The 26,410-nt window shown below is 52.5% G+C and overlaps 7 protein-coding genes across 7 annotated transcripts; 5 read left to right on the top strand and 2 right to left on the bottom strand.

The window, feature by feature from the left end:
• Positions 1–1,735: 1,735 nt before the first annotated feature.
• B0H65DRAFT_132905 (uncharacterized protein) lies at positions 1,736–3,108 on the bottom strand. Its single transcript, XM_062820834.1, has one exon. The coding sequence runs from the start codon at positions 2,986–2,988 to the stop codon at positions 1,774–1,776; it is 1,215 nt and encodes a 404-aa protein (XP_062685044.1). The 5' UTR covers positions 2,989–3,108; the 3' UTR covers positions 1,736–1,773.
• A 2,678-nt stretch (positions 3,109–5,786) lies between these two features.
• B0H65DRAFT_132871 (concanavalin A-like lectin/glucanase domain-containing protein) lies at positions 5,787–7,877 on the top strand. Its single transcript, XM_062820833.1, has 4 exons — positions 5,787–6,509; positions 6,570–6,915; positions 6,987–7,455; positions 7,516–7,877. Exons 1-4 carry the CDS (start codon positions 6,087–6,089, stop codon positions 7,670–7,672), a joined length of 1,395 nt encoding a protein of 464 aa, XP_062685043.1. The 5' UTR covers positions 5,787–6,086; the 3' UTR covers positions 7,673–7,877.
• A 3,721-nt stretch (positions 7,878–11,598) lies between these two features.
• On the top strand, positions 11,599–15,319 carry B0H65DRAFT_132849 (glycosyl transferase family group 2-domain-containing protein). The gene is made up of 5 exons (XM_062820832.1): positions 11,599–12,251; positions 12,311–13,361; positions 13,436–13,827; positions 13,892–14,108; positions 14,190–15,319. The coding sequence occupies exons 1-5, from the start codon at positions 11,964–11,966 to the stop codon at positions 15,086–15,088; spliced, it is 2,847 nt and encodes a 948-aa protein (XP_062685042.1). The 5' UTR covers positions 11,599–11,963; the 3' UTR covers positions 15,089–15,319.
• A 343-nt stretch (positions 15,320–15,662) lies between these two features.
• B0H65DRAFT_132838 (P-loop containing nucleoside triphosphate hydrolase protein) lies at positions 15,663–18,013 on the bottom strand. The gene is made up of 2 exons (XM_062820831.1): positions 16,750–18,013; positions 15,663–16,687 (listed from the first exon to the last, which is right to left on the bottom strand). Exons 1-2 carry the CDS (start codon positions 17,753–17,755, stop codon positions 15,729–15,731), a joined length of 1,965 nt encoding a protein of 654 aa, XP_062685041.1. The 5' UTR covers positions 17,756–18,013; the 3' UTR covers positions 15,663–15,728.
• Positions 18,014–18,111: 98 nt separating this feature from the next.
• B0H65DRAFT_458899 (Low temperature viability protein) lies at positions 18,112–19,855 on the top strand. Its single transcript, XM_062826431.1, has 2 exons — positions 18,112–18,363; positions 18,434–19,855. Exons 1-2 carry the CDS (start codon positions 18,344–18,346, stop codon positions 19,665–19,667), a joined length of 1,254 nt encoding a protein of 417 aa, XP_062685040.1. The 5' UTR covers positions 18,112–18,343; the 3' UTR covers positions 19,668–19,855.
• Positions 19,856–21,580: 1,725 nt separating this feature from the next.
• On the top strand, positions 21,581–23,000 carry B0H65DRAFT_420544 (uncharacterized protein; the record flags this gene model as incomplete). The annotated part of the gene is made up of 4 exons (XM_062824284.1): positions 21,581–21,632; positions 21,894–21,996; positions 22,067–22,419; positions 22,477–23,000. The coding sequence occupies 4 exons, from the start codon at positions 21,581–21,583 to the stop codon at positions 22,998–23,000; spliced, it is 1,032 nt and encodes a 343-aa protein (XP_062685039.1).
• A 1,638-nt stretch (positions 23,001–24,638) lies between these two features.
• On the top strand, positions 24,639–26,099 carry B0H65DRAFT_132780 (uncharacterized protein). Its single transcript, XM_062820830.1, has one exon. The coding sequence runs from the start codon at positions 25,011–25,013 to the stop codon at positions 25,935–25,937; it is 927 nt and encodes a 308-aa protein (XP_062685038.1). The 5' UTR covers positions 24,639–25,010; the 3' UTR covers positions 25,938–26,099.
• Positions 26,100–26,410: the final 311 nt, after the last annotated feature.

Raw genomic sequence — 26,410 nt, 5'->3', positions numbered from 1 at the left:
AGTCGGGCAGTGTTATCCGCCTATTTTTGTTCCTCTCAGCCTCAACGTACCAGTCACACAAACATCACTGGACCGTTTGTCGGGTTGTGGCGCGTGGCGTCTCTGCTTCATTTTACTTTGCACCATTTTCCACCTCTTCAATTCTCTTTCTGCCTCTCTTCCAATGCCCAGACCATGCCCAGCCCGTATCCCCGACCGCCGACCACCGGCACTGCGAGAAGCCGTCACAGAAAACAAGAACCAGAAAAAAAGCGGCAACAAAGACAGCGAGCGGGGTTACCTTTCGCATCCGCGTTCGCTTAACGACTCCCAGTTCAGCCAGTCTGGCCAAAGTATTTTTTCCTCACATTGTGCAAGTCATCGTGAAGTCTGCGGGCGTGCGGCGTGAGGCGCTGTCGTCCACTGAGCAGAGGAAGAGAAGTGTTCGTTCCTGCATTAGCCCCCTACTGTTGACACCCATCTGCTCTGCTGCATTATTACAGCCATTCGCGACTCTTCTGCCTCTCCCCCCTTTTCAACCCGTCCTCGAGCCGCTTTCTTTCCTTTTCTGTACTGTCGCTCATTTCCGTGTGTTTTGAGGCTGAAGACTTTACACGATCCTTAGTTGTCTCTGATAATGCTCAGGAGTTACCAAGTGGCTATGACTGGATTGTCAGTGCAATATCCTAACCGCTGTGATGATGATTTTCAGAGCGGTAATGGGGAGATTGGTCATATCTCCTCATTCTTCACTTGCATGTTATTCAGACTGCTTTGCCGCGAGGAAAACACGCAGAAAATGCCCTTCTGGCGATCCTATTCTGGGCACAATCGTCAAGTTTGTCGATTATCCGGGGAAATGATATGGCAGCATTGTTCCCCAACTAGACCAACATACCTGAAGATCGGTTCGCCAAATGCCGCGGGCTCGCGTAGGGTGCCTGGGTGCTGATGAAAGAACTGTTGGATGAGCTCGTAACGGTGTGCAAGGGGCCCCGATCGATGATATGCTGCACCTGCACGTCTTGGGTAATTGCAATGACGATCCGGATTCTTCCGAGGAGATATCAACTTCACATTTTGACTCTTGTCTACGGTAAAAGACGTCATGGCAGATCAGACGCAACAGAAAACTTTTGGGAGGAATGATGTAAACGTTATTGGCAACAATATGGTCGTTTATGTTCAAAGTCAAGTGACTTCAGGAGACTGGCACCTTGGTGACATTACATGGCCATTGCCGAATATCCTGGACACAACTGAGAATTATGAGATGAATAGTGCGAGAGGCATGAAGAAAAAATGGCTTTGAAAGGGAGTTTGGTGGTCATTTTCCAGAGTCAAGCGACTTCAAAGCCAGCAGCCCCTTGGTGTCATGCTATCTTGACACTCACGGACAGCACCTCAAAGTCAAAACCATTCACCTTAAACACCGTTATAATCAGTCTACTGACAACTCCCAAATAGGCATTCAAGCGCGGCGATCAATGACAATGACAAGGACATCACAAGAAAAATCAACCTTGACGACAACAGTTTATGGGCCCAAACGACGGTATGTATTAGAACTAACTATTAAAGCACAAAACCCAAACCCAAAAGTGTCAACTGTTCGCACAGCTAACCGAGCATTAATGATTGTAAGAAACGGGAAGAGCCAAAGAATCCAAGCGAGCATCACTCATTCGTTTACCCATCCGATCTTTCCAACCGTCTAATCATCCCTCTCATCCCACGAAACCGAATCGAGACAGAAGTGGTCGTGGTCGTGGTCTTGATGACCGCGCGTCCCACTTACTTGGCAGTATAGAAGCCAGGAGCGTAGTAGCCATAGCTGCTGCCGACAGTCCACACGTTGCCAGAGTTGTCCCTTTGGCCCTTGTTCTTGGCGAAGCTGGCACCATAGGGGATACCATAGTACGCGCAAGTGAAGACGCCGTCCTTGCCGTTCTTGTAAAAGATGTAGGCGTTGAAGAAGACGCAGGCCTGGCCCTTGTTGATGTTGTGCAGTTTGTTGTACTCGGTCTGGGCGTTGCAGCTGGCGGCGCAGAGTTCCGGGGAAAAGGGGACGTTGGTGCCAAAGGTCTGCGAGCGGAGGTAGCCGTGGTCGATGACGGGCGCGGGTGCGTTGATGGAGGCGTCGCCATTGTTGCCGAAGGTGATGGGGCCCTGGAAACCGTCGACCGAGGGGCCGGCGGACTTGGTGAAGGCCGTGGAGCCGGCGTGGACAACCTTGAAGGCCTTGCCCTGGAACTGGTAGACCTCCGTGGCCGTGCTGGCGACGAGCGGCATGCCGTAGAAGGCGCACTTGATCAGAGTGGCCGAGGTGGCGTCGGCATTGCCAGGGCAGCCGAGCGCGGCGTCGGGCACCTGTGTCGCCTTGCTGATCTCGAGCGGCACGCGCTCGTAGTAGATGTTGAACGAGGTGCAGCCGGCCATGGTGTCGCAGATGGCGGCGCACTTCTTGGGGTCGTAGAAGCTCAGCTTGGAGCTGGTGTAGGTGATGTACGACTTGTCCTTGGCCACGGCTTTGAGGTTGACGAAGTTAGGCACGACCGCGTAGCCGGAAGGGACGTTAGCCGCCTTGGTAGCGTCGGTGGCAGCGGTGGCGAAGTCCGCATAGCTCGTGAAGGCCTCGGGGGTGTCGGGGGAAGACACATGCGGGCCGTTGGAGGTGCGGACAATGCACGAGGTGGCCGGGGCGTCGGTGCGCTTCAAGAGGTTTGTGACGGTGATGACCTCGGGAGGAGCGTCGGTGGAAGCTTGAGCCTCAGCGGGGGGAGTGTCGACGACCGTGGCCACGACGGTCTCGGCCACGGCATCGGGGTCGAAGGTCGAGACGGTCTGGGGAACGGCGTCGCCAACGGGGGGAGCGTCGGTGGAGTCGGCCCCGGCGGCCACGGACTCGTCATAGCTCTCGAAGGGCAATTCCTGGCGCTTCTGGTGGAGCGGCGAGGCTGAGACGAGGCCCAGGAGGAGGGAGGAGAGGATGATGTTCTTGCGAACCATTTTGAAAAACAGCCAAGTGAGGTGTCGGGAGGAGAAACCTAAAGATGTGCTCAAGAAGGATAGATGCCTATGTGGATTGTGATGAGGCTGCTTGAAGGCTTGACTGGATTGCTTTTCAACTTTCGAGAGGGAAGGTTGGGAAAGATGGAAGATCTTATACTTCGAGGAGGACTATAGCAAAGAAGGGGAATACGAGACCAAGGTCCAACACAACACAAAGATCGATCACGATGACTGCATTCAGAGAGAGAGCCGCCCGCCAGCCCATCCAAACGCCATCAGACGCGGTTGAGTGAGTGAGACCGAATAGTGTAAGTGAGCCCAGCCCGGCGAATCGAATACGGAGTCTCGACCGAGCCGACCAATTCGGAGCCTTGAGTGGCTTACGGCCATCCATCGGCTCGGTTCGGCAGTGTCTCCCAAGGGAAAAGGGAAAGGAAAGAGACTGACTGAGAGAAGGCGGCCGTCGTCTAGTCCGGAAAAGGCTTCGCGCTGGTTGCATCGTTGGCGCGCCGACCTGCTTTGTGGAAATGACCAGCCACATAGCACCACCTCACAATTCCAATGCAGGATTTTGATATTGCCAGAAAGACCACATTATGGCTATAGTCCCACAAAATGTGGGAGAAACAACATGAATGGGGATAGCTGCCCGTGAAGGAGGCGCCCACGGAAAGAGCTAGAGGCACTTGGAGACTAGGCGACGGAAGATGCCCAAAGCGGATTTTTGCAGCCTCTTTGCAGCTGTCGTAGTTGTCGTTGGCGGCTTCACAGTTCACACAGTAGATGTCGGGGTAGCCGGCAATAAACGTGGTGTTGGGCTTGAGCTGTCAGACTTCATCGATGAGGCTTTGGGCGGTGGTGATGGCGTGGTGTTCGGTTGGGCGTTTATGCCTTGCGCTGGACACCGGACACTATTCTCTCCCTTACCTCCTTGGGCATGCATGATGGTGAGATGATGGAAATGGTAATGGTAAGTTTTCCATGAGTTGTCAACAATGCTATGTGTCTGTCAGCCAGCTAAAGACCCAGCCAGCAGCCAGCTCTGAAGTGTCATGTCATCTGTCATCGGTGATGATTTCCCGGAGCCAGGCGCCAGAGGACTCCCAATGGAAATGGAAGTGTTCTTTCTCGCGTGGTAGCTAGCCCTTCAGCCCTCGCTTGCTGCTATTTTGGACACACTCAGCATGTTCCACTCATGCGGGTCTCCGATATCTGATCTTTCGCTTCCCCGGAGTCCAGCTTGGGTCCGGGGGATGGAAGTAGAATAATAGAGGTGAGAGGGACTGGAGCTTCAAAGACATATTCTCATCGAGGTGTAAAACGGATAGACTTCCGAGACGGGACGGAACTGGACCACTCACACACACATCCCACCTCAATGGAATGTTGAATGCGGCTAATGGGTTTCCTTGAGAAACCGGAGGGTCCAATTGCCGCAGAAAAGACACAGACATTGTAGAGGTAGCTACATGCTTCGCTTAGGGCCCGGGCTTCGGGTTGACGTTCGCACTGTAATCGAGTGTCTGCACTGTAGTTGAATTATAGCCAGGCCGTGGTGATATTGCCATTCGCGGTCCAGTCCTACTAGGCCTAGGCGAATGTGCACTGTAGAAGGGAGAAAAGAGGCTCGTATGGGATCCAATCCCAGTTGGAGATCCGGATGTGCGATATGTCGATATCAAGCCACTGCAATGTGTGAATGAGATGTGAAGGAAGATTACATAAAATAATGTTTATGGATTATTACTGTTGGTGGTTTTCAGAATAATGAATGGTCTGGAAACTGGAAACTGGAAAGAGCCAGCCGCCCGCTCATTGATACAATGGCGGTAGCAATGGAAGGTATAATTGGCAGACCGCCTTCCAATTTGCTCTCCATGCCTAGAGGTACACATGGAAGGCGTCAATGTCGGTCCTGTCATCAAAGTTTTCAGTTAAGGGGTATGATGTGTTCTTGGTTGTTGAATCTTTGAGTGATGGAAAGAAGGTGGTGACTGGTGAGTGGTCAAGTAGCTTGTACCTGCATAACCTCAATCGATCACTACCACCCACCATTAGCAGAAAAAACGATCAAACTCACCGTTCGCATAAACCGCATTGCGCATTGGAAACAAGGAAAAGAAAATAAGGCCATTCCCCACCTTTCCCCAACTGTGGCTTGCAGAGAGAGTGAGTGTATCGGTACGAATCGTCGTTGTGTCCTGGTCGTAAATGTACCTTGACGTGTGGTTGATGGTTCAGCTGTTGTCGTCGACGCCACAAAACTTTTGTTTGTTCTCGCAACCACCACCCAATTTTCTTGGCAACCGCCTACATAGTACGACATTCTGGACCATTTACACCGTGGACATGGACTACGGAAGAGAGCAGAAAAATGGACCGAGGAAAGTTGCCAACTGCGGTATTGCTTGCTAATTTGTGTCCGAGTGGTATCCCGTATCGCATCTCCCGCTCGTACGGTCAATCGCTTTAACCAACGGAATCCCGACTCCATGGATTGATCATCAACCACGGACGGGCCTTGTCTAGGCCGACTTGGCCGATACACATTCTCTCAAGACGGGCGGCCTGGCTGAGCCTTCGAAACAGGCAATGTTTGGCTCGAACCCGACCCTGGACAGCAGCGCGGGGCATTTTTGTTCGGGAAGAGCATGGCAACTTTGACAGCCCAGACCCGGGACACTGGGGCATTGGGGCTTGCTCAGCTTGTCAAACCAACGCCTTTTCTTCGGGTCAACTTCTCTGGTTGTCCAAAGAGAGGCCATGTTGTGCCTATCCTATCAGCCCGTTATCAGTGTTATCGCCATGGCTGTTTCGTGGTAGAGAAGAGAAGCAACAACAGTCAACACATCCCGCGTCGTCATCTTCACCGAAAATTCTTCATAGAACATAGAGAGAGAGAACTTTGTCCTACGACGGTTACAAGTAAAAGTTGATCGTTGTCCCCCTTCCCTTCCTCCCTCGGACTTGAGGCTCCATCCTGCCAACCTCAGTCACAGTGTTCTTTTGACTATTTTTCTTCACTCTTGTTCATTTTGAGGGCTATCGATAGAAACTCGCTCGCCTTGACGAGTCGAACCATAACGCCATTCAAAATGTCCAACGACCTCACCGCCAAGATAATATCCTCCTACGGCAACCGGGACCGACATAGCTCCGGCGGAGGACATGGAGGACTAGATGTCAACAGTGCCGCCGCTGGGTGGGATTCAAGTCGACCCGGATCGATATATACTTCCTCGAGACAGTCAGCAGCAACACTTCCGAGGGCGGCAAAGAGGAAGTTCAAGAGCTACCGGCTCCGAGGAGAGTATGAGAAACCATGGCTTGCTGACCCGGCTATGAAGAAGACCAGGTGGAACAACTGGATCGTGATCGCCTGGTGTCTGGTCGGGTTGGCGGGTGCCGGTCTCATCTGCTTCATGGGCATCAGGCAATACCAGACTGGACCGTTTTGTCTGGTGTTTGAGGATGACTTTAAGACGCTGGATACGAGTGTGTGGACGCACATGGTGACGGTATGTTTAAGGCCCTGTTGTTCACTTTCCAACAACACCATCCTAACTTGGTTGCCATAGCTCGATGGCTTCGGAACAGGGTCCTTCGACTGGACCACCACCGATCCCAAGAACTCGTACATCGATGGCGAAGGACTGCACATTGTCCCAACTCTCACCAACGAGACGACGGACATCAGCAACGACCAGCTCTTTGCCAACTACACGCTCGATCTGAGGAAAGACAAGTCTTGCACGGGCACAAACAATGCCTCCTGCATTGCTAATTCCGACCCAAAGACGGGTGCCATGATCCCACCCGTCCGCTCCGCTCGCCTGGTCACCAAGGACACTAAGACACTCCGGTACGGTCGTGTCGAGGTAGTTGCAAAGCTTCCCAAGGGAGACTGGCTGTGGCCCGCCATCTGTAAGCTTCCATTTCTCCCTTTCCTCCCCCGTCTTTCCATCATCACCATACTAACAAATCACAACATTCAGGGATGATGCCCCAAGACTCCACCTACGGCGTCTGGCCCCGCTCCGGCGAGATCGACATCATGGAAGCGCGCGGCAACGGGTACGACTACCCAGCCGGCGGTCGGGACCTATACTACGGCTCCCTGCACTGGGGTCCTTCGACTTTGACAGACGCCTACTGGCGTACCACCGCGGCCAAGCGTCTCAAGCGCGGCGATTTCTCCGAAAGCTTCCACACGTTCGGCCTCGAGTGGGACGAGAAGTACATATACTTTTACCTGAACAACCGGCTCACCCAGATCATGCACGTCGGGTTTGATGCGAAAGAGGACCTCTGGAAGAAGGGCGAGTTCTCGACGATGAAGGAGAATGATACCCTCTTTGAGAATCCGTGGGCGGGAAGTGATTCCACGACGGGCAATGCGCCGTTTGATCAGCCGTTTTATTTGATTTTGAATGTGGCGGTGGGGAGTAAGATTGGGTGGTTTCCGTAAGTTTACTCTCCGATTTGCTGTGAAAGAGGTGATAACTAACGTGGTGACGATGACAGTGACAACAAGGGAAACAAACCCTGGCTTGACTCGGCCACCAACGCGCAGTGGACCTTCTGGTCGGCAGCTGATCAGTGGTTGCCTACTTGGGGAGAGGGTGATCAGCGCGGTATGACGGTGAAGTCGGTTAAAATGTGGAAGAAGGGTGCTTGCTAGACATGACATGGACGTACTTTTTCCTATTCCTTCCTAGACTGTTTTGTACAACTCTAATGCCTGGGTTAATTTGTGATGTGTGATGGGGCGGCGATAGAATCAAGGTTGGATGGATGGAGTATCTGGTTAGGTAGTCTATGCGGGTTCTGAACATTTTGGAAGCATTGAAAGAATTACGTCAAGCAACATGACACAGACTATGAGGGGCAACAGAGTGTGTATAGATAGTACTTCAATTACCACTGGAAATGCTATGGATGCCCTATATAAATTACCTCTCGAGTACCGTTTACCGTCGGGGCTGGGAGGGGTCTAGCAGTAACGTCCACCTCAGGAGGTTGCTTGGTATAGCGGTCAGTCCATGGCCAGCAATCAGAGAGAGTGTGGTTTCGATCCCATGACGGTCTGCAACTTGTGTGCTTAACCCGGCTTTTTTTTGTTATTTTTTGCCCTTTTTGCCTTTTTGCCGGCCGCGACTGGGAGTTCAACTCATCCCAACCAAGTGGAGGCGCCTGGCAACAAACCTAGGCAGGAGCGCGACCTGAATGAACCAAAATGGCTTGCTCGATGGACTGAACTATTGTTGTTTTTGTGACACTATTTTCACGACTACGGCGACATGATGCGCCCGACCACGTACGACAACGACTCTTTCTTTCTTTTCTTTTCGGACACTGGTTCGAGGTGCATTTCCAAGGTTCTCGTTGAGTTTGATATAAACACCAATGAACTCGGTCAATTCGAGTGTCCCTCCTCCTGTCTTATCATCCCGTCCTTTCATGTTCTTCAGGTTACACCTGAGCAAAACAACCCCCTTTTCAGTCAACCACATGGATCGCAGAGGAGCTATTCAAGATCGTTACTCGTCATCACTTGGAATCTTGTTTGTCAATTACAGATGCCTCAGGCAGTTAACGTCGACGGTGAGTGCTGCTTTCAGCAACCGGAATGTCCTCAGACCGACACGCTCATTGACCAAAACTCACACGGCGTCAATCTTTCATCACACCCACAACGGACGAACAACATAGAATATTTGCAGCCAATGAGAAGTCCACCTCTTTCCAAATCGGTGCCGCGGTTCGGATGCTCCCCCCCTATTTTGGCAATGCTCTTTCTCCTCTCGGCTCACGATCTGGATGGACGCCACACGGTTCGGCGGAAAAAGTTGGCACCCAATCGCCCTCTCAATACTGGATACAGCCCTTTGAGCGGTGAGCGGGACGTGAAGATCCGCGCGGACGGTCCGTTCATGCCGTTCATGTTCAGTTATTACAGTATCTCAACCAGTCACTCTTGTGTAACCGGTGATGTATGGGATCCAGGCTCGAAGATCTTTCACATCTTCATCCAGTGATTTTCATCGGTTCCATTTCCGACACTTCAGTGGTACCGTCATCGTCGTCCATCATGGCACAGAACTATGGGAGTGACAGGGGCATCCGAGTTTAAGAGGTCCAGACTCACATGATTGATTTTCCCCAGGCTGAAGTCGCAATCTCCCCACTGTGAGAAAAAAGAAAAACTGGCTAACAGTGTAGCAAAATGGATCGGGTGACGAACCCCTCATCACTGCTTCAAAGGTTCTGTTTGCGACAAGTCAACCGAAGACCTGGGACGTTGGAAAAGTCTCCGGGGTCCGGCCAGGGTTTCTTCAACGTTAGCGTCGCATCTTCAGCTAACAAGCAGGGATCTCAAAACCTTATGTGGCTTAAGGTTTCGACTAAATCGTGTTAGCGCGAGATGCGATCCACTGTAATCGTCTTAGTGCAACATCTGAGAGACGTACCGGTACTTTTCTCAAAATGACCCACTTTGAGAATGTCTCGGTACTTTGCAGTGGGGACAGTGCTATCAAGTATCTCTACTCGTTCACACTTCACCTTTCCCCCTTCCTCACAGGTATCACCACAACACCACCGTCACCCACACAGCGCTTCGAAGGCGGCACGGCTTGACGCAGGAACGAGAAGAGGACGTGCATCATTTTTAAATTGCAACACGAGCGGCTCTTGCGGCTGTACATGTCAACATTCTCTGGAAGCCGTTGCCGGATTCCGAAAGCGAAAAGAGAACAACAATGGGACAAACAGACACACCGACGAATATGCAAACACTGGTGAAATATCACGGAAACACACATAACCCATGTTTTTGAATAGGTACAACAATACGATCATGCAGCTGTACGCTTCTAAAATTGGCTAGACCCAGAAGAATAGTGTTTGTTCTCTAGTTATCCTCGGCACTGCCTCAACAGCACGTTGAGAGCTGGACCTCTTTCCAGTCACTTGGGTCGGTTATCACTTCCCTGTCATTAGGGGTCTAGATGCTCGCAAGGGTTCAATCTAGGCAGTTCACAAGGGCTCTCAACGACCTGAGAACTAGGAAACCTCAGAAAGATCAAGTCACATCAGTGCCCTCCAATCACCATCAAGAACAGCACTCGATAAGCGAACTACATCTCAGTCATCCCCAGATGGAGATCCGTTGTGAGATCCACCACTAGGGCAGATCAGGGACCTGCAGGGACCAGTTCTCGCCATCTCGTGCTTCTCCAATATCATTCGTCGGTTTGCGAGTGAAGGAGGGATTCCGAAAAGCTGACAGGATACCCAGGGTGACAGAACCCTGGGGTACATATCTCTTGGGAACACAAAAGTACTCTGACAACAGTACCAACCGTGCGGACGTCACCATGCTCCCGCTGTTCCGGATGCTCCCTTGTCCTCCCTCCTCTCCCAGAGTCACTCTTCCGTTGAGCGGTGCAAGGTTACTCAGCACTTACCTCTCAAGCCACACCGGGTAGAAACATGCCTTTCATAATCCCAATTGGGAACTCAATTCAATAACTCGCTTCTTGAGGCGGCTCCAAACATTCTCCAGCACGTTCCTTACCCCTGATGATCTACCCACCATCACGACGGCACCGCGGCAACAATCTCAGCCAGTAGCAGCACCCCGAGGGCAGAAATTGTGCAAATATTCAACTTCCCAGCAAACTTTCTACAACAGGAATAGCATACGGGATCCGTCGGTAGCTGAGAAGAACAAACGCTTGAACAAAAAAGGCGTTTGTTGCCATGCGTTGTCCGTTGTCCGTTGTCTGGCCTGTTCTTTTGCCCCTGTTGTCGTCGCTTGATCACGCGAGGCCAGCTTCCAGCCCAATACCCACGAGCGATAGCAATAATGGAACGAACAACACAACCATGCCCCTCTCCTCATGTCACACCGTAAGGCGCTACCGGAGCAAAGAGACTTGACCCCGAATCGTGTTGGCGGCTTCGTGCCTATGCCAACCTCGCAGCATGTGGGAAAACACCGAGGGCTCAAGATAAAGCAAAGAAAAAACGAGCACTTACATACACAACATTCCTGTCGGCACCTCATATCCGCTCCCTCGGGATGGAAGCTTTGGATGGTTATCTCGAAGAAGCTGCAAGCAAGGAGCTTTTGCCACATTCGATTTGACGGCGATTCCGCCAAGTGGGAACTCGAACGATATGCAATGCTCTGAACCCGAACAGCTGGGTTCTGGGCTCTAGTCTCGCACTCAACCATCTTCCCGTGAAGCCCATAATGGATATGTGCAGAAAATCCATCACCAAGCTGTGATGCCCTGGTCCATGGGCTGAGAAGGTGGACTGGGCTGGATTCTCTTGGGATTCGACAGGCAGCTGCCGAAGAGTCACCTATGGGCTGGAACGGCTACGGGACTTTGCCTGGACTGCCCTACCGCTGCCATCTTCGCTTTGCTACGCCGAGAAAACAAACCCCGGTCTCCCATCGAAAAGGTCTGTGGGCCATACGGGATATCGTAAAGCGACATTGATACCTGATGATAGGGAATTGCCCCCTAGCAAACCGCCCAACCAAAAAGTCAGCCAGCCCGTTATCACGGTTATTGAGCCAGAACAGCCGGTACATTGACAGAAGGCGATGCCGGTGCCGCCATGAGCGAAAACCCCCACTGCTATTTTCTTCTTTCGCTTGCTTCCATCTCGCCCCTCCCTCGTCGATATATCCTCACTTCACGCTGCTGTCCTCTGACAACCCACTTTCACTCTTTAGAATAGCGGACTCGGAGGATTCTAATATCTCTTACAACTCTCACCCTCACCTACTTTTGGGCATGTGCGAGGAAGACATCATCAACATCTCGATCTAGTCTAGAGTCTCTCTTTGGACTCGTACGCTCGTTCACTTACTGGTCTAACACTCGGTCGTCATCAAGTCACGAGTCCATCATCATCGACACTCGTCACTGGTTCGACAAGGATCTAATATCAAGATGGCAGGTTCACACAACGGGGGGAAGGACTTCCCTCTACGACCTCTACCTCCTTCGAGGAATCCTTCTTCTACACCATCAGACTTCCCGTCGCCTCTCAACTCTCCACTACGATCGAACTTTCAACATGGACCGATTAGTGGTGTCGATACTCCCCCGTCTTCGGAACTCCAAGGCCCCCAGTCTTTCTACAATCAAACTGCGTCAGGCAGTGCTCTGTCGGTGGCTTCAGATCAGACGGGGATATCGACACCGGTGACGTATGCCGATGAGTTCAAGTTCAAGACAGTAAGTCATCAAAGGATATTGACCTCAGAAGACCAATTATTAACTTAAACTTCTACCAGGTTATTAAGTATCTCGGTAAGCACATAGAAAAGGCCGGATGGATGCCTCCCGAGGAGGAAAGGAGTCAACCAAATGGTTACGGAGTGCTGTACAAGAAGTCTCGAGGACAATATGTCACATACCCAGAGACTCTGTCACAGGCCGTTGTTGCCTGTGTGCAAAGACTCAACCTCGTCATCGCCTTCACCATGAAGCTCGATATGCTCGACGCGCCCAACGGCATCCTCGCCTCGCTCGGCCCCAACCAATCCGAACTCAAGCTCATGGACGGCTCTCAACTTCAAATCGCCGACTCGCTCGACAGCATGGTACCCGCCAACGTCAAGAAGTTTCAGTACGCCTGCTTGGTCCGACAAGAACGCATCCTGCTCGTATGGCACGATGATATGCTGCAGATAGTGCCCACCGCCGCCCGAATCGAGGCGAAGCTGCTAGCCAAGGTCTGGGGAACCGGTGAACTACCCTTTGGGAATCTCCAAGCTCCATCCCGACCGAACTCGGTTCTCTCCACAAACACGTCCATCTACAAGGCCGAGAAGCCATCGACTCCGGGACCTGGTAACATGGGCGCCCTCCCCAACGACAGCGCCGAACAGCTCGAGAAGGACGAGTCCGTAGACGCCAAGGAGTCGCTCCAGCGGCCCGTCCAGCGCACCAGCGCCTTCTTCGTCGGCATGGCCATGTGTCTGGGCATCGTCCTTCTCTTCGGCACCTACATCTCGCAGCTGCTGATCGAGTGCGTCGTCGACGGGACGTACACGCGCTTGGCGCTGATTGTCTGCGTGCCGTTCTTGTTGTGTGTCAGTCTGTTCTTCTTCCAGGTCATCTTCTCGAACCTGTTCCAGATTGTTGGCCCAATTGGTGGGCAGCATACCAACTCGAGGTTCTACTCGTGCATCAAGCCCAGCTTGAGGAGGGCGTACATGGACGGGTTCACGGCGCCGCATATCACGATTCAGATGCCGGTGTATAAGGAGGGTATGGAGAGCGTTATCATCCCGACTGTGAGGAGTTTGCAGGCGGCTATTTCATTTTATGAGAGCCATGGTGGTGAGTAGTCTCCGTCCCCGTCCCCGTCCCCGTCTAACTAGGTAGTGAGACCGAAGCTGACTGAGTGTAACAAGGCTCCGCATCAATCTTCATCAACGACGACGGTCTCCGCGTCCTCTCCGAAGAGGAAGCCCAGAAGCGCATCGAGTTCTACCACGACAACCACATCGGCTGGGTCGCCCGCCCCAAGCACGGTGACGACGGCTTCGTCCGCAAGGGCAAGTTCAAGAAGGCTTCCAACATGAACTTTGCTCTCAACATCTCCCAGAAGGTCGAGAAGTACCTCCAGGAAATGGTGGATGCCAAGTTCGCTGCCGAGGGCACCGACCTCGTCGACGAGCAGGAGGAAGAGGAGATGTACCAGGCTGCTCTTGCGAGAGTCCTCGAGGAGAACCCGCTTGCTCAAGCGGCTGGTAACATCAGGATGGGAGAGTACATTCTCATTGTTGACTCTGATACCCGTGTGGTGAGTACCCTCTCTGACTTTATTTCTCTCTTTGATTAAAACGTAACTGACATCGAAAATACAGCCCGTCGACTGCCTCCTCTACGGCGCCGCCGAGATGTTCCTCTCCCCCGAGGTCGCCATCGTCCAACACTCCACCGGCGTGATGCAAGTCTCGTGGGACTACTTCGAGAACGGCATCACCTTCTTCACCAACCTCGTCTACACAGCCATTCGGTTCTCCATCGGATCAGGCGAAGTCGCTCCCTTTGTCGGTCACAACGCTTTTCTCCGCTGGCAAGGTACGTTTTCCATTTCTTTTCCTCCCCCATTTTTTTTCTCCCCTCTCGACCACGACTAACAAAACATCTTTCCATCTCCAGCCGTCCAAGACGTCGGCGTCCCCGAACCCAACGACTACACAGCCTACTGGTCCGAGTCGCACGTCTCCGAAGACTTCGACATCGCCCTCCGCCTGCAAATCAAGGGCTCCATCGTGCGCATCGCCTCGTACCACGGCACGCAATTCCAAGAGGGCGTATCCCTAACCATCTACGACGAGATCGCCCGCTGGCAAAAATACGCCTACGGCGTATCGGAAATGATCTTCCACCCCTTACACCGCTGGATCTTCAAGGGTCCCTTTACACCCCTTTTCTACACATTTCTCGGGTCAAACATCATGTACTCGTCCAAGATCTCCATCTTCGCCTACATCTGCTCCTACTTCGCTTTGGCCTCGGCCCTCATGCTCACTTTACTCAACTACTTTCTCGTCGGCTGGTTCGTCGACACGTTGGACCACGCCTACATGTCCTCCTGGCAAGTCTTTGTCTCGCTGGTAGTCGTGTTCAACATCATGGGCCACATCGCGCTTGCCGCTTTGCGGTACCGCACCGGCGACCGCTCTTTACTTTCCAGTTTATGCGAAAACTTCAAATGGACGCCCATGCTGACCGTCTTTTTTGGGGGGTTGTCCTTCCACGTCACCACGGCCCTGCTGGCGCACTTGTTTCATATCGACATGCAGTGGGGCGCCACCAGCAAGGAAAAGGAAAACTCAAATTTCTTCCAGGAGATTCCCAAGATCCTCAAGACGTTCAAGTGGATGTATGTCTTTGTCATCCTGGTCGCGGCGGGAATGGTGTACTTGGGCAAGTGGGCGCCGAAAGGGTGGGAGATTAACGATTTCACGGCTATTGTCCCGTTGGCGGTTAATTTGGTTAGTCATGCGTTGACGCCGTTGGTGTTGAATCCTAGTTTGATGGTTTTTAACTATTAAACTGAAGAAGGTTGTGGGAGGAGAAGTGGTTAGCGAGTGGGTGGGAAGGTGTGATCGGGACAAGAGCAAAAAAGGAGGAGTGTCTTTACTTGTGTGTGTGTGTGTGTGTGTGTGTGTATCATCTTTTCGCCCATCGGCTTCTTTCTTTTTTCCACTTGTCTATATCGGAAGGATGGATGGATTGTGGAGGGTGACCAGGGAGGGCTAGGGCTGTTTATACGCTCGCTATGCTTTATGCTTGTAGATTTACTTTACTGGTTTGGATGGAGGAAAGGTTTCATCATGTCTGTCAAGTCACACTTAGATCGTCTATACGAATTGGGATAAGGGAGTAATCGGACATAGTAATGCCTTATACAAAGAAAGTAATTCCATTAACGCCAACCCACCTACCCTCTACCCTGATCCCACAATGCCTTTTTGAACTGAACTGGTTGCTTGACGATGGAGAAGATGAACCATTCAGACGATGGAAAGAGCCCACTGCAGGTACCCCATCCCAAACCTGAGTTCACAGATGAGAGAGTTACTGCCAGAACAACATTTGGTATTGAACCTCAAATCAAACACTCGCATCCCATACATGAATGATCCTAAACCCAGATAAGAAAAGTGACAGAAGAAGAAAGAGCACACACACTCAGTTCTCTTCATCATTATTCCCGCTCCTCCCCGCTCTCCTCTTGCCCTTACCACCCTTCAACCCCATACCACCCTTAAAGTGCTTCTTACCGCCCATCTCCATCTGCACCTCCTTGACATCCACGCCCTGCTCCGCAGCAATGATCGCCCTCAACTTGCGACCACTCATATGCTTGACAATACTCTGCGCCTGACCCTGCTGCGTATACTTGTGGTGGAAGTTCTGCTGAATGTGGCCGCCGTTGCCGCCGGACTTGAAGAAGGCCTTGTCGAGCTTCTTGGACTTTTGGCCCTGCGGGAGCGCCAGTGCCGTCATCTCCGAGGTGAGCGTGGCGGTATCATCGATATCGGCGCCTTCGAGCGCCGACATCATCGCCACTCGGCGGTTCTCGGGCAGATGGCCCATATCGTAGAGCTCGGCGTTGAACTCGGGGCCGTCGACGCCGCTGCCCGGAGGCGGCTCGCAGTAGAGGAGCTTGCCGTTGACGTAGTCCTTCAGGATGTAACGGACCGCACGAGACTGATCGGGCTGACCGAGACCCTGGGTCATGTAGCCACGGTGACGGGCGTAAGCGTCGAGAAGCTCGTCGGAGGTGGGAATACCGGTGCCGCCTTCCTCGAGTGGCCTGGTCTTGATCTTGATACCGTAAATGGCCTCGAGGAAGGGTTGGGGAATGCGGCGGGCGACGAGGGCGGCGGGGGCGGTGTACTCGCGCATCTGATCAATGGGGAGGACACCGTTGCAGACAAGCTCGGCCTTGGTGTTGGCGAAGTTGGGGAAGACGAGACCCGGGCAATCGCAAAGCAAGACATTGTCGCTCAGGTGGATGGTCTGGAAATGCTTCGTCTTGCCGGGAGTGGAGGAGACGGACACCTTCTTGGCGCCGATAAGAGCGTTGATGGTGGAAGATTTACCGACGTTGGGGTAGCCGACAAGACCGACCTGGAGCTTGCGATCTGTGGAGAGAGACTGTTAGTGTTTGTTTCGTTGTCGTTACGGTTGTGTAGAGAAAACTTACCCAGATCCTTTGGTTGATATTGCAGGAGGATGTCCTCCAGCTCATCAACTCGCAGGATGTGCGTGTCTGGGTCGTTATACTCGGTGATCTCCTCCTCCTTGGCCTCTTCTTTCTCCTCGGATACCTTCTCCTCGGCCTTGGGGGCCTCCTCCTTGTTGGAAGGACCCTCGCCAGCATCACTCTCATCATCACTCTCATCATCATCGCTGTCGGCATATCCGCCTGCCTCAATCATCTCCTTGGCCAATTGGGCCGAGAAGAACCTGTAGTCGATGCCCTCGCCCTTCAGGTAGTTCGCCCACATTTTTCTTTGCTTGTATGTCATCAAATCGGCCTTGTTGATGAGAAGAAGGTTGTGCTTCTTGGGATCGACGTCTTTCACGTAGACCTCCAAGTCTTCGGAACGGAACATGAGAGGGTTTCTGGCATCGACAATCTGGACAATTACGTCGGACCGCTCGATGACTCTCCATAGTTGCCTCCACACCTCCAGGTTTCTCTCGAAGGGTGTCATCAACAGATCCTGGGTCTCTTGAAGTTCCGCCAGCCCTCTGCGCCACTCGAGGAAGCTCTCACGCTCCCTCTGGTCGAGCTCGTCGCGAGTAGTTGTAGAATCCCATTGCGGCCTCCTGGGTACGGTAAGACGGCCCTTGTTCGCCCTCTGCTTTCCAAGCACTGCCTGCTCCTCCTTAGCGGAGAGGAGGTAAGGGTTGCGCTGATCGGTATGGATGATCTTGACGTTGTTCATCTTCTCGGCGGTGAAGTCGGTGCCGGCCAACTCGGCAGTGGCCAGGAACTCGTCGAGAGCGCCCTGCTCAGTGATGGAGCGCATCTTGACCCAGGCAGCATCCTGCTTGTCGTTGGTGATGTATTCCTTGCCGGTCGCATGGTCAATACGAGTAACTGCTGAGACGCGCTTCCGGTCGGATCCCTTTCCCTTGCCGAACCTATCGTTCATCAACGTGTTGCCGAGTCCGACCGACTTTTTCGACTTTGCGAGAACCATGTTGGCGGTTGTCTTTTGGTGGTACTTGTTGTGGTTTTCGTATGATGTAAATCCTCTTTCGACGACAGAGGATGTGGGAGAAAAGGTGCCCGTATATTCCAACGACGGCACTTTGCGACTGATCTTTCAATAAGAAGAGACAAAACTGGGGAAAAGGGAAAACAGGCAAAAGGTTGCAACTGCTAAAAAGTGACGCTGGAATTCCTGCTGATAAATCTGCGATAACCTCGATGTTTCCCCAGCGGACTGGAGATGGAGGGGCAAATTCTTACAATGCGGTAACGATACTGCGCTACGATAGGGCAGGGGCAGCACTCTGACCCGCTGATCGCTACCCTTGCACTAACAGTTTCCTTCCCGCTTGGACCGATAAGATAACCTTGATTGGCCCCACCAAAATTTTACCATTCCCGCATCGGTCATCCGCTGCGGGCGCCGTCTTCCACTGCAGTCTTTCGTTATCTCGGCTGCTTGCGACTCGAAGTGCCTCTTCTGCTTTTCCAATTCAGCGCACTCCCGTCACCTTTTCCTGTCGTCTTTCCACTTTCCTCCCCATTCCCAGATTAGATCCTCCATACCACAGCCAAGATGCCCAGGGGAAAGTGGATGTAAGTAGCCTACCGACCCAGCATCTTTAACGCTTATTTCTTCGTGGCTGACTTCCTTCCCCTTGTTCAGTGACAAGAAGACGGCGACGCACTTCACGCTTGTGCATCGTCCGCAAAATGACCCCCTTATCCACGACGAGTCGGCACCGTCCATGGTGTTGAACCCGACACAACGCCCCAATGCCCACAAGTCCGGTGACCTCAGTGCCCTCGCCTCCGAGCTCGGTTCCGATGCCATGAGCATCCGTGACAACGAGGGTGAGGCCGCCAACTATGGCGTCTACTACGACGATACCGAGTACGATTACATGCAGCATTTGCGCGACCTGGGCACGGGAGCCGGAGAGGCCGTTTTCGTCGAGGCCAAGCCGGTAGCAAACCAGAACAAGGGCAAGGGCAAGGCCACCCTTGAGGACGCCCTGAAGCAACTCAACCTCCAGAACAACGCTCAGGATCTGCTCGACGAGGAGATCCTCCCCAGCAAGAACCTCCAGAGACTCACCTACCAAGCACAACAAGATGTTCCCGACGCCATTGCCGGTTTCCAGCCAGACATGGACCCTCGCCTACGCGAAGTACTGGAGGCCTTGGAGGATGAGGCCTACGTGGACAACGAGGAGGAAGACATTTTCCAGGAATTGGCCAAGGACGCAAAGGAGATCAACGAGCACGAGTTCGAGGAGGCTTACGATGAGTTTGAGGATGACGGCTGGGAGTCGGACCACACGGTCAAGGCCAGCAAGGAATACAGGCGCGGCGACGACGACGAAGTACCGGACCTTGTCGACACAAGTGCCGGACAAGAAGGAGAAGGGTCAGGACCATCGGGTGACTGGTATGATGCTTACAAGCAGTACCAGCAGGACAAGAAGGCGGAGAAGAAGAACAAGGGTCCAGCAGCGCCATCAGAGATGCAGTCCTCGATATGGACGACGACAACGATGGGTGGACGCAAGAAGAAGAGAGCTGGTGCCATGACCAACCCGTCCATGTACTCGATGAGCTCCTCGGCGCTTGTACGGACAGACGCTTTGAGCATTCTCGATGGGCGGTTCGAGAAGCTAGAGGAGGAGTACAATGCTGACATGGACGACTTGGGTTCCGTCTCGGGTGTCTCTGCTGTTTCAACTGTTCAGGGCAACGTGAGGGCCGATTTCGACGGCATGTTGGATGAGTTCCTAGAGAACCACTCGGCGGCCGGAAAGAAGAGGGTGAAGAAGGGCAAGTATCAGAGTGGCCTTGAGCAGCTGGAGGAGATCAGGAGGGGGTTGGGACCTGCCAGACTCCGTCCTTCATTTATCTAAAAAAAAAAAGTGTGTTTGGGGCGTTTAGGGGTACGGAAAACATAAACGGGTGCATTGCGAGTTGATAATTGAAGTTATGAATGAACAAGGCGCAGAGTGCCCCTGTGAGCTGTGACCTATGAAGTGTCAACACACTCAACATTTGGTGATATCTTATCTTTGATCTACCCCAGATTTGTGTTTTGACGTGCCAGCAGTGAGGCCGGAAACGTCCCCGAGGCTGCATTGAGACGAAATAGGCTTGGCGTCTTTATCCAAGTGCGTGCCCATTCGATGGAGACGGTACGGTGGCCCAAGTGTTGGCTATGCTCAATTGAAAGTTAGTCCGAGCTCTCAACTGCACCCAACTGCCAGCCTCTTCATATTAACGCCTCCATATTACTTGTATACTCAAATTGGAAGACTCACCCCTATCTAAAGGCATTATATTATCTATTATATTCACAACTCCCATCAACTCCTATCAATTCTTATATCTCTCATTAATTCTTATACCTCTCATCAACTCTTATTTATTCCTATTGCCCAGAGAGAGCAAGAGGGACAGGGAAATCTATTTGTATTGATACTCTACCCCAAAGTCCAAAATTTAGAGAAGAAGCGAAGGATCTGTTTGTACTACTACCTTAAAAAAGTCTTGGCAAACTTCAAGGCTCTCATTCACTCTCTAACCAAAATTTAGAGAAGAACTGGGGGATCCATTTGTACTGCTACCCTAAATTTTGGCAAACTTCGAGGCTACCAAATCTTATTAACTTTCAGAATCTCAACTCATTATATCCCTTCGATTTCATTTGACTTCTGTTGCCTCTGGTTGCTTTATTGCTTTATTACTTTATTACTTCATTGCTTCATTGCTTCATTGCTTCATTGCTTCATTGCTTCATTGCTTCATTGCTTCATTGCTTCATTGCTTTATTGCTTCATTGCTTCATTGCTTCATTACTTCATTGCTTTATTATTTTATTACTTCATTGCTTCATTGCTTCATTGCTTTATTAGTTCAATAGAAGATGCTGCATTAGATTGTAGAAGCTACCCTTTAGTGTGAATCTAGTGCCTGCAGCTAGCACGGGCCATTTTCTGACCAAACTTTTTCAATTGATCATAGCCAACACTTGGGCCACCGTAAGACGGGAGCGGGCTGGGCGGGAAAAGCGGGTCTGAGCTGGCAAAAAAGTTCGAGACAACAACATCGTCCTGCGAAACACTCTTCTGTGGCACTGCCAACAGCCCTGTCAGCCTGGGTCTTGGCAAAGATTTGGCCCGCTGCCAGTCAGCCAGTCAGTCGCTGACAGGCGGAAAAAGGCAGAGAGCAACAGGCAATCGTGTCGCCTCACTCGCGTTTGCCTCCTCCCGACAAGACGGGACGTGCCAGTGCAGTGCTCTCCGCAACGACGCCGTTCGCCATTCAGACTTTCCACTTTTTGCCATTTACCGGGCTCCCCGCCTTCACCATCCACTGAAACTAACAACAACGACATTTGCACAAGTTCATTGATATTGACGATCACCACATTCCCATTTGCAAACAGTGTCCCTGCAGCCCGCGCAAAAAAGGGAAAGCACTGCAGTAGCTGAGAGGACCATTTATCTGACATCAATTTTAAAAGGGAACCGTGCATTCCCTGGCCGTTCCAGCCTTTCCCGTCGATCCACGCACGCCCTCCCTTCCTGTTCTCCATTGAACTTTTTTTCGTCCCACGTCCACCACTCGTCCACAGCACCAGCACACGTCCACTTTCACTCTACATCCACATTTCCCCGTTTGCCTTTTGCGCCTCGACCACTTTTGCACCTTCCAACAACTTCCTTGGATTGCATACCCATTCCCCAGGATTTCCCCAAATCCTTAACTCCCCCAATCCTCCGCATCGACAACTTCTCTACACATCCCATATCAATCATCGAAAATGGCCACCACTGCCATGGACTACGAGAACGCTAACGGCGATCGCTTCGATGGTATGTCTCCGTCCTTACTGCGTCATCGCCTTACCTGCCCTGCCCTGCCCTTTGCGTCAGCATCAGCACCTGCGCCAGCACCAGACGCGGATGCCGATGAATGCCCGCCTGTGGTCTGTCGCGACTTCAGCCTCAGCCTGCCCTCAGCCTGTCGTCCCTCACCTACATCATCACACCTCGCGCACGTCGCGACACACCCATCTCTGTCTATCTACGGCTTGCCTACCTCATATCGCATCAGCAACTGACCGGTTCATCTAGAGGACGCCCCTCGCTACGACCGCGACCGTAGTGCGTCGCCGCGTCGCGATGACGGCCACGACTCTTCGCGTCGTCGCTCCATGTCTCCCAACGGCAACGACCGGTAAGCACCGCCACCAGCTCGCCTGTTTCGGCCCAAACATACAAACAATAATATCTGACATCAACACCAGTGCTCCTGCCAAGGACGAGGGTCAGTCCAAGGGAGGTGAGGAGGATGGTGCTCGCAACCCTGGCTCCAACCTCTTCGTCACCGGCATCCACCCCAGACTGGAGGAGGCTGAGGTTACGCGCCTCTTCGAGAAGTACGGCGAAGTCGAGAAGTGCCAGATCATGAAGGACCCTCACACTGGCGAGTCGCGTGGTTTCGGTTTCGTAAAGATGATGACTCCTGAGCAGGCCAATGCTGCCAAGGAGGGCCTGCAGGGCGAGGTTATTGAGGGCAGAACCCTCAGCATTGAGATGGCTCGTCGTGCTCGTCCCCGCACTCCCACTCCCGGCAAGTACTTCGGTCCTCCCAAGAGAGGTGAGTTGTCCCGCGTTTCCCCCTCAAAGGTCTCCGAACTGATCCACTGAAACATAGGCGAAGGCCGCTTTGATGACCGTAGTGGTCGTCGCGGCGGCGGTTTTGGCGGCGGCTATGGCGGTGGTCGTGATGACTCCTACCGCGGCTACCGTGGCGGCGGTTACCGTGATGACCGTGGCTACGACCGTGGCTACGACAGAGGCTATGACCGCAGCGGCGGTTATGGCGGTGGCGACCGTGGCTACGACCGCAGCAGCTACCGTGAGGACCGTGGCTACGACCGCAGCTACCGTGGTGAGGACCGCGGCTATGATCGTCGTGAGCGTGGTGGCGCTGATGAGGCCTATGGCCGCGGTGGCGACCGTTACCGTGATGACCGTGGCGGCGAGCGCTATGGTGGCAGCGGCCGCGGTGGTCCTGATGAGCGCCGTGCTCCCGGTTATGACCGTGATCGCGGCTACGACCGTCCCAGCGACCGTGATGCCCGTCCTCCTCGCGACGCTGCCCCCGGCACTAGCAGCTACGGTGAGCCGGCTCCTCGTGAGGCTCGCGAGCCCTACGGTACATATTCGAACATCTGAACCCTGCTTGTGGTGAATGCCTGCTGACTTGAACAGGTACCCGCTAGGAAAATGGTATCTAGGTTCCACACCCTGATTAACACCAGGAGTCGCTCTCCTTCCAGCTTCATCGGCAGCACAGTTTTCCTTTAGCTTGTTTCTTTCTTTTCGCTCTTGGCATGGAAACAAAATCGGATATCCTAAAATTCGTCGGCTGGAGTTACGGCAGATATTTGGAGGGTAATTGGCCCTGTCCCGGCGGTTCGCCTTGCACCAGAACGGCTACCTAGATGAGCCACTTGGAGGTTGCGACACTCGACATCACATGGTATGGGCAACATGGTCGGTCAGCCGCTGGTCGACATTGTCTAGGCCGTCACCCCCTCTTCCTCTTTCCACCTACTTGGATCAGAAAAAACGGAGGGGATGAAAGCCGCGCTTGTACGATTATTTTTCTTTCGCCTTCTTACGGCCAGCGGCAATATCGTGACGACTTAGCGCATCCTATCTCGACGGGTTTCTTTTACGTAGTCGGCAAGCATGATACCAGCGCATCAACCTTCTTCAGCATCTTAATCGTGAACGCCAATGCCTGAGACATCAGTGGCAAACATTCTTAACATAAGGTGCAACCCCACCGGAGCAATTCAAAATTCGGCATGTAATCGTCCTCAGCCTCGCCTTGAACGTCTGCACTCGCCATTGTTACAGCATGCGACTTGACACCGTGTTTGATCCGCTCGCGATATTCACCACCATGGACCCTTTGACATCAAAGCACCACAGCATGGCAACCTGCTGGTGACGCCGATTATGTCCTTGTCGGAGGTGGCAATCCTTCAAGGACAAGGCTTGTCGTCCGATGTGTTATCAGTCAAGCCAAACACCCGCCCAAACGCTTTCAGGTACGTTTCCGGCCGCCATGCGACGCTCCTGCGTCTTTGGCTCCTGACAAGTCTCCTCCATACCCCCCATCAGTTTGTTGCGTTTACTTTGCTTTACTGGGTACTGCTGGAGCTTCGATGATTACAGGACAAGGCCGATGGCAAGGCATGTGTCACTCCTATCGCTACGAATCATCAAGTTGCGTGTTTGAAGGAGGAGATATCGGTTACTTGCAACAGACACATACGCAACAGCATAGGGCCATCACAGAATCATTCGTCCAGGGCCGAAGGTCCATAGGAAGACCAGCGTTTTGGCAAACGTCTGGTATTTTCCAAGACCGGGAAGACTGCGTCAGCGAACTTTGCAACATACGAGTTACGAAACAACCTTCCACTTGACTAGGGATTGGCGAAAGATGACTACACTCTCTCTTTCATTCAACAGCCGCTCGCTCTTTCTCCTCCAAGTTTACTTGGTTTGACGCTCTCTTGGTCTCTCATTGTCATTCTTCGGGATACCAGAACGGTATCTTTCAGTCTCTTTATCTTCGTCGTACGCCTTCTGCTAGACTCCATACGATGCCTTTGGCTCGACCCGGTAACCAAGCGGATTCTTCAACGCCGGTAGTCGCAGTTCATACTTTGGCCTCACTCAGAAGGTCTTTGAGACTCGTGGTGGACAATCGAGTAGAAAAATACAACAGACTATTATCGTTCATAATGATTCCCTAGCCCCAAGCACATCCGAGTCTCGCTTTGATACATGATACGTCTTTCAAGACCCCATCTCAGACAAAGGGGAAGCGCCAACAAGAGCATCAGAAAGCTCGGCCGAACCTTTCTCTACCGCCAGTGTGTGAACAAAGACATGGAGTCTGTGCCGGATGCATCGTAAGATCCCACTGCTTTGTGATGTGAGCTTCTGGGGGGCTACAATAAAAATGCAAGTGATTCCCCAGGTTTCAGTTACTCTTGGTCTTCAGTGAATGTTGCCTCGTTTCCTCAACAAGACCAATCAAGTCAACAAAATTGTGCGTTTTCATCCCATCTTCTCGCACATAGCCGAGAATCATCATCCCTTACACAGCGCAACATAACCATCACTACCCCATCACCCTCCACTTACCCCCTTAAAAACCTCAAGATGCCTCGCGTAACCAGGAGCTCCGCCAAAAACGGCCCAGGGCTGTTCGACTTCATCGGCGTCGCTATCGCAAATGGAAACGTCAAGTACGATATCCCCGAGCAATACCAACACCTCTTGCCGTCCCACCTCCAAGACGCCAACGACGAGACAGCCGCAGCCGCAGAACCAGAACCTCTCATCATCCGCTCAAGCGCAAGGGGTACATACGTAGAAAATGGCATCAACAAAAAAGCCGCTGCCATTGCCGAGAGGGCTAACAAGATCGCCGCTGCTGCCTCTGCCCACGCTACCAAGGTCATGACAGCCAGGCAGGGCAAGGGCGGCTTGGATATCAATATTGTGTTGCCTGTTGGGGGTGGGGGTGTGGGTGTTAGTGTTGGTAAGGGCAAGATGCTTGCTGGCAAGAAGGGTGCCGCCGATAAGGGGGGGAAGAACAAGAAGAGGAAGTTGGAGGTGATTGAGGAGGAACAGGACGATGAAGAGCAAAATGAAGATAGTGCAGCAGAGGAGAAGGGCGAGGAGGAGGATGAGGAGTATGTTCCTGATGGGAAGCCTTCGGCGAAGAAGAAGCAGAGGAGAAGTGCGAAGGCTACGACCACTAAGAAGCAGAAGGTGGTTAAAGCTGCTGCGAAGAAGGGGGGTAGGGGTGGGAAGAAGAAGGTTGTGGATGAGGAGGTGACGCCCGAACCTGCGGCTGAGGCTGAGGCTGAGGTTGGAGCTTCTGAGAAGAAGGAAGAGGTTGAGAAGGGAGGGGAGGAGGAGAACAAGGTTGAGAAGACTGTTGAGCTTGAGGTGGCTGTGGTGGCTGTGGTGGAGGGTAACCAGGGCGAGGAGGAGGAGAAGAAGGGAGAGGACGGTGATGGAGACGGAGATGGGGATTATGAGCAGCAGGATCGCAACCTTGATGCTGAACCTGAGGAGTGAGTGATGAGGCATTCGGTTTTCTCTTATTTGGTTTGTAAAAGGGTGCTTCGTTACAGTATAGGGAGGCTGGTTCCTCGAGTATAAGTATATTGGTTTGGTGTTTTGTACAAGCTCGTTGATTGTTATATAAGCTCACGGGTGATGATGTGAAGGTTGTCTATGTATGTATATTTGCTACGTTCGTCTTAGTTGTCGTTTCCCCTCTCTCGTCTGCCAGCTTTTTCTATAACATGAGCTCGTTTCCCGTCAGCACCTGCCTGCATAGGTAGCCAGTGTCCTTTTGTCACCACTCTCAATAGATTGTCTCAATGGGGGTATACTTAGTCTCTTCACCAACAACTACTCACCATCAGATCAGCCAGTCCCCTCTATCCTGTGATGAAAACCATAACATCCACCACAACCAATAATAATTTGCGATGCCCAACTAACTTCCTCTCAGTCCTCGTCCTTCGATTTAGGAAGCAACCCAC

Source organism: Neurospora tetraspora (assembly GCF_033439725.1).
Source record: "Neurospora tetraspora strain CBS 560.94 chromosome Unknown B0H65scaffold_2, whole genome shotgun sequence".
In the NCBI taxonomy this organism is placed as follows: Eukaryota; Fungi; Ascomycota; class Sordariomycetes; order Sordariales; family Sordariaceae; genus Neurospora; species Neurospora tetraspora.
Note: the sequence above shows the minus strand (reverse complement) of the source record. Positions and strands in the feature narration are given on the sequence as shown.